Raw genomic sequence first — 7,136 nt, 5'->3', positions numbered from 1 at the left:
CATGGTTCCATCCTGGCGGCGTAGCTTCCTTAACTCTCGCTCAGCTATTCTCAGCAGTCTGTAGGGGGAGCCAGGAAGCTAGGACAGGGAGAGGTTGCTGGAAATCTTACTAAGGGCAGAAACGACACCCCATCGCTACTACCCACTGTCTTGCCCCTCTAGGACGCTCTCCAAGCTCTGTCCTCTGCGGTAGCTTGGCCGGGAGCTGTCCTTCAGCACCAGAGGCCGCCTTGGCCTCAGGCAGGACAGTGAGGGCGACAGCGGAGTTAGGGACAAGGGACTGGTCCGATCCGCAGCCGGCTCCAGCGTCGCCTAGTCACGGGAACGGGGGCGGCGACCCAGGGTGGCAAAGAGACGCTACGGAGGTGCCTCCTGCTTTCTGCCTCTGACAATCACCCTCAGAAGTCCCCTAGCCCTCGGGGGGAATGAGCGGCCGCTACGGGGACGAAGGCTGGCGCCCGGGTCTGCGGGGGAGGGGGAGCGCCGGGGCCTGGGACTCAGCGTGCGGCGTGTGCACGCGGGGAGCGGGCGGATGAACGGAGGTGCTGAAGTGAATGGAGTTGGGGGTGGACTGGAAACATCCCCAAACAGCACAGGCTGCGGCCGGTTGCGGGGGGGGGGGGGTAAGTCCTGAGGCGCAGGCGCAGTCGGTGCCCCAGTCCCGCTCCCTCCTCCTCTTCGTGGCTCTTTCTCCGCCCCACTCCCCCCCAAACACACTCGCACACGGGCTCTCAAGGTGTTCACCGCACAGCGGAAGATGGCGACAGACTGAGGGGGCATGGCCAGCGGGAGCCACGGGGCCGTGCCGCTCGGCGGCCGCCACAGCGGTCCGAACGCAAGGCGGAAGCTAGAGGCGCACTAAGTAAAGCCCCGCGTCGGCGTCCGGCGCCTGTGGCGCCGCGGAGAGCTAGGTGGCCCGCCAGAGCCGGAACTCCGGAAACGACGGGCGCTGAGCCGGAGCGGAGCTGGCCCGGGACCGGCCCCGGCGAACAGCCAGAGCGCGAGCGAAGCCCGAAGGGCCGGGTAGCGGGCCGGCCGGCGGGCCTAGGAGGGCGCAAGCGAGGCAGGGAGCGGTGCGGAGCGGGCGGCCGGCGGGCGGGCGGACGGGCGGGCGGGAGCGGAGCGGCGCGGGGCGAGCGAGCTGAGCGGAGCGCGGCGACCGGGCCCGCACGGCGGCGCTGAGGGGCGCAGAGCTGCGCCGAGCCGAGACGGCCGGAGCGGAGTGCTAGCCGGGCGGCCGCCGGCGCGGAGTGGAGTGGCGCTGAGCTCGGGGCAGCTGAGGGGCCCGACACTATGAGGAGTGCGGCGCTGCCGCCTCAGCCGCCACCGCCCCAGTGCCCCGCACCGCCCCCCGCCGGGACGCTGGGCAGTGCCTAGCGGGCCGGGCGGCCGCGCCCGGGCGGCAAGCGAGGGAGCGCGGGACGGGCGCGAGGACGGCGCGAGAGCGCCCCGCCACTCCGGCCTGAGCGGGGCCCCGGGCCGGCCGGCCTGCCTCGCCATGCAGCCCCCGAGGTAGAGCCTGGACGGCGCCGAGGAGCGCGGAGCGGCGCGCAGCCGCCCGCCCGAGACGGCCGTCCGGCCTCGCGCCCGCCTGCTCCCTCCAGCCCGGACCCCCCTGAAATATGTTCAGGGGCGCTTGGATGTGGCCCGGAAAAGACGCCGCCGCGCTGACTATCTGCTGCTGCTGCTGCTGCTGGGCTCCCAGGCCGAGCGACAAACCTTGCGCCGACTCCGAGCGGGCGCAGCGATGGCGACTGTCCCTGGCGTCCCTGCTCTTCTTCACCGTGCTGCTCGCTGACCATCTGTGGCTGTGCGCGGGGGCCCGGCCCCGAGCCAGGGAGCTGAGCAGCGCCATGCGACCGCCCTGGGGGTCCGGCCGGGAGCGACAGCCGGTGCCTCCTCGCGCGGTGCTGCCCCTGCCGCCGCCGCCGCCTCCCGGCCAGCCCAGCGCGCCCCCAGGCACCTGCGGCCCGCGATACAGCAACCTGACCAAAGCCGCCGCCGCCGCCGGTCCCGGGCCGGACTGCGGCGGCGTCCCAGAACCCACGGGGCTGGACGCAGCTTGCACCAAATTGCAATCTTTGCAGAGACTTTTCGAACCGACTACCCCAGCGCCCCCTCTGCGGCCCCCCGATTCCCCTTCCCGTGCCCCGGCCGAGTTCCCCACCGCCAAAAAAAACTTGCTCAAAGGCCACTTTCGGAACTTCACTCTTTCCTTTTGCGACACCTACACGGTCTGGGACTTGCTGCTGGGCATGGACCGCCCCGACAGCCTGGACTGCAGCCTGGACAACCTGCTGGGGGACCTGCTGGCCGTGGTGGCTAGCCCGGGCTCCGGGGCCTGGGAGGTGTGTAGCAACTGTATCGAGGCGTACCAGCGGCTCGACCGACATGCTCAGGAAAAATATGACGAGTTCGACCTCGTGCTGCATAAATACTTACAGGCAGAAGAGTACTCAATCCGGTCCTGCACGAAAGGCTGTAAGGTAGGGACTGGCGTCCGCGGCCACAACGGCTGCCGCTTTGGCGGCGGGAACGGTGGCGGTGGAACCGGGAGAAAAAAGGTTTCCCCCTGTACCCACCCGACCGCCTCCCATCACCCCCACCGTTCTCAGTGGGCCACGGGTAGTGCTACTGTGGGACCCTCCGCGGAGAAGGGGCCTCAGGGATTTAGGTCAGGTAACCACCTGGCTAACTTCTATTGATTCTGGGTTTGGGCACCATCGGACAAGGGCTTTATTGCATCCCGCCCCCCGCATGAGGCGGGAAGGGTTCCGTGGGGGGGGCCCAAGTCAGCAAAGGGGTGGAAAGAGGGCTCTGGCTCCCCCAGCCCCCATCCTTAGCCAGCGGTGCCCCTTTCCTTTCCTGGGCTGGAATGGAAAGTCCTGGGACTGGCTGCTACAAGGGGAAGGCCAAAGGTGGGGGGGGAAGAATATTTGCCATCTAACCCTCACTCTTCAGCCCCTGCCAGTGGGTGAGGGGAGGGGCGCGTGGTCGTGGGACACAGCACACTGCTGACCTTATATGATCTGAGCTGGCAGGTCAGAGCCTAGGCAAGTGGAGCCCCAGGGTGCCTGTTTTCTCCCAAGGAAGGAAGCTGCTAGCTCCTCTCCCCCGACAAGAGAAGGAGCTGGGAGCCGGGCACAGCAGCTTGTGAGAGGGTCACTGGAGGCTGGTGAATTACAAGTCTCAGGTGCCTTCCCAGCACGCTGGGGTGGCAGTGGAGGAAAAGCTGGCTTTCTAGCTGCTGGGGACAGGCATCCAGAGGAGAGGCGAGGCTGCTGCAGAATGCACCCGCCTGGGGCAGACCTGAGTGTTGAGAAACTTCTTGACCCTGAGCAGGGTCGTTCTGGACAGTGAGTGTGTGGGGGCTGTAAACGTTTGGGACATGGTGCTACTCCTTTGTTCGTGCAGCCTGCCAGGTGGCCTGCCTTTGAAAGGAAAGGGAACAGCAAGGTCAAAGGGTCAAGTGAAGAGGAGGCCAGGTGGGGTGCTGGCTTCACCCATCCTAGAACTGGGGGTTGAGAGGAATACGTTTACTTCCCAGCCTAGCTTGTCTCCCTCTGAGGCTTTGGGGAGGGGCGGAAAGGGCCCCTTTCCATCCAACGTGACACCGTGGCCTTCTGCAGGGTTCCAAGCTCTTGGTGGGCTCCTTAGGGATTTGAGCAGGAGGTTGGGGAGGAAAGGGGTAGCTCCTTGCTCCTGACTTCACTTTCTTGTTCTCCTTTTTCCTGTTCTCGTAACCTAGCAGTCTCCCTCCCACCTCCCTCAGCCTCAGCTGACTCACTGCCTCACTCACACTACCAAATGAGATATTCCACTTCTTAAAGGTGTACAGACAGATAGACATGCACACACTGCCAAACAGCACCACCACCACCCCAGGCAAAGTCACACAGAGATGGAGAGAGGTCGGCACACCCACAAACAGTGCCACTGAATCAGACATGGTGTCATACGCATGCACATCTCCCCAGCATTTCAGAGACACACAGGCACAAGTACTGTCACATGAAAAAAGGACACATTTTGTCACATAGGGATAGACATATAGCGTTGATGTCAGCCACAGATACACACACTCAGCACAAACAGAAGGATGCAGCCCACTAGCAAGTGGAATAAAAGATGTCTGTCTTTTTGGAGTCTTCACTCTGACCCCGTGGCCCTGACATTGTCTTTCCCACAATCTGCAGGATAAAAGAGAGACCATGTCACAACTTTCCCATGGGGTTTTCTTTTTCTCCAGGTCACAGTTGGCTTCAAACTCTGTCTGATGTGGCACTAAATAATAACCCCTCCATTGATTATTTTTACCAGGCAGTTTGATGGAGAAAGACAGCTGGTCTCTTGGATTCAGGAGGCCTGATTGTCTCTACCACTTGTTCGTAGTGTGACCTTGGGCACATCACTTCACTTCTCTAAGCTTTTGTTTCCTCATTCATAAAACAAGGATAATAACCCTGGCTCTGCCCACATCCTGAGACTTTTGTGAGATTGAAATGGGAAGAGGTAGCTGATAATATTTTGTAAGAATAATAGGACATCTGATGGTGATGTCCTGCTTAGGGTTTTTATCCTCTCTCACATATATTATGAGATCACAACTGCCTGGGGAGGCTGGTAATACCAGCATCATTAGCCCCATTTTACAGAAGGGGAAACTGAGGTGCAGGCTCAAGCAGTTTACCCCAACACCACTCGGCTAATGAGCAGGAGTACCAGGCCTCTAACCCTCATGGTGTTGGTGCTAAGCCCACACTTTGGTGTCTTATCTAGTCCACAGTGGCCTGGGTCCTCCCTACTCTCCTTTGTTTTCGCTCTCTCACCCTCTCTCTTCCTCTCAAGTGAACTCGAACTCCGCCGGCTCTCTTGCTGCCTGCTGTGCCGGGAGAAGGGCAGTGCAAGCTCCATGGCTTTCTTCCTGTCTTTCCCACCCTCCCCGAGGATGTGCTCTCCCTCCCCTGAGGCCTACACCCACGGGCCTCTCAATTCCAGCTGTATTACAGGCCCTACAGGAAAAGACAGCCCCATTCCCCTCCTTCCTACAGCCTCTCTCACTTCACCCCAGTGCCCCATCTCTATCCCAGACCTTTTTTGCAGATCCTTAGTCTGGCCTGCATCTTCAAGCCCTCCTGCCCAGCCCCTCCCCGAAATGGGACCCCTTGGAGATAGTGCCTGTCCTCCAAGCTTCTCCAGGGTGGAAAGCCCACAGCCCCAGGCCAGGGTGAGAAGGCCTCTTCTGCTGCTGGAAACCAAACCTGGAGACTTTGCTCCAGGGCCAGGTGACACCCCCCCTCCCCATCCCCAGGGGCCTGTCCCGAGTATCTCAGATCTTTCCCGGGCAGCTCCAGAAACCCTGTTCTCTCCCTTTGCAATATCTGCCCCTGTTTTGGGCCACACAGGGCCCCACGCATCATACCTGTCCTCACTGCTGCCTGTGACACCTCCCAATTTAGTACCAGCTGCGACATTTCCTTAATGTGCGACTGACTTCCTCTCGCACAGCAGGGCGATGATAACTTAGGCTGATGCCCATCCCACCCTGGCCTCTCCCAACCCCCAGGGCCACTCTCCACCCCTCCCTTAACTCCCTGTGCATGTACCCCCTCAGCCTTTGACTCCCGCTCTGCTTGGCCCTCCTGGCCCTGCCTACAATTACGGGACCTCCCCGTCACTTCCCCAGCCCTCTCCATATCCCAACCCTGCCAGGCCCTGCCTGGTTCTGATTGCCTCTTCCTTCACCCCTGCCCCTTCCCTATTCTAAATTCAGTATAGTCTGATGGGGACAGTGGTGAAGATGAGGACAAAACCCTGACCTCTTCTCTCATAGCTCTGATCCAGGAGGAGATAGAAGCCCAAGAGAAGGCCAGTTCTCAGCTCTCTCACTAGCAATAGGGCCAGGGAAGGATGCAGTAGTTCTGTTCTCCTCTAGACTGACCCACACCCACCTGGCAGATTGTATATTTGGTTCTGGGTCTCACATTGAGCTGGTAGGAGGAGGCTAAAACCCAAGTTCTCCTGGATATAATTGAAGGAGCTGTTTCACCGGGAGAAGAGGAGACTCAGGAGGGTGTGGTCTCTGACTTCAGACCTCAGAAGAGTTGTCAGGGTGCCAAAGAAGAGGCATGTCCTGCTTAACCCCAGGGGGACTTCATGGTTAGAAAGTCCTAGGCTCAAACCCAGCTCTTTTATGTATTACCCATGGACCTTGAGCTAGGGACTTCAGCTCTCTCAGACTCACTTTTCTCATCTGTAAAATGGAGCTAATTCATCAGAATGGCCCTGTGAGTTCATTATTAATGAGAAATCTTCACAATACCTAGACCTGGCATATCAGAGTTGTTCAGTTAACAGTTTTTTCCTTCCAAAGAAGAAATAGAGTGCCTTGAGAGGAGGTGAGTTCCTGCTCCCAGGGGAAAGGTCTAGGCTGATTCAGGCAGAACCCTGGAGGAAGGGCTGTGGAGATGACTGACTCGGGATTATAGGGCAGGTTGGACCAGCCACCTCTGAGGTCTGTGTCAGCTCAGACCTCAGGCTCGTGAGCAGAGGCTGCTCCCTCAGCAGCAGTATTGAATAGACAGGGCCAGGAAGGAGGCCTAACACCCATAAGCAGGGGAAGGGACTGCCAAAGCCAGCACCTTGCCTTCTGCCCTTACTTTAGGGGCCCTGCACTTCCTCCATTCCGGCTGGCAGCTGTTTCTGCCTCGCTGCCTTCCTCTCTCCTCCCACCTGCCACAGCTTTCCTGCCAATCAGGACTCCCAGGCTAACGCTGGTGCTGTGAGCAGGAATCTCAGGGCACTGAGCTAAGGGCAGGAGCCCTAAGTTGGCAAGTGGTCCCTGTTGTCACCCAAACTTGCAGGCAGGGAGCAGTGCCCCACAGTCAGCCTCCCTGACCCAGGGTTCTTTCAGGCAGAGAACTTGTTCACATGTGGGGGGTGGAGGAAGGGAGGGGGGGTCAGTCAAGAACCAGGCTCCTAGGAACCATGGCAAAGCTTCCAGGAGGGGCATCCAGATCCATGGGAGTTCGTTGGCCACAGACATGAGCACTGGGCTTCTGAGAAGGGCCAGCGATAGGGAAAAGGCAGTGTTTGTAGCTCAGACAGGATGTAGGAGCGTAAATGTGGGAGTGGGA

At 60.2% G+C, this 7,136-nt stretch overlaps 1 protein-coding gene across 1 annotated transcript in view; it reads left to right on the top strand.

The window, feature by feature from the left end:
• The first annotated feature begins 745 nt into the window (after window positions 1-745).
• NALF2 (NALCN channel auxiliary factor 2) overlaps window positions 746-7,136 on the top strand; it is a 29,170-nt gene continuing 22,779 nt past the window's right edge. Inside the window, exon 1 of the mRNA XM_081567066.1 lies at window positions 746-2,486. Within this exon, the coding sequence (XP_081423192.1) occupies window positions 1,623-2,486 (864 nt within the window). The 5' untranslated portion in view covers window positions 746-1,622. The remainder of the gene's footprint in view (window positions 2,487-7,136) is intronic.

The sequence above is a fragment of the Giraffa tippelskirchi genome, chromosome X (assembly GCF_054371585.1).
Source record: "Giraffa tippelskirchi isolate mGirTip1 chromosome X, T2T-mGirTip1v1.2.pri, whole genome shotgun sequence".
Taxonomy (NCBI): domain Eukaryota; kingdom Metazoa; phylum Chordata; class Mammalia; order Artiodactyla; family Giraffidae; genus Giraffa; species Giraffa tippelskirchi.
Note: the sequence above shows the minus strand (reverse complement) of the source record. Positions and strands in the feature narration are given on the sequence as shown.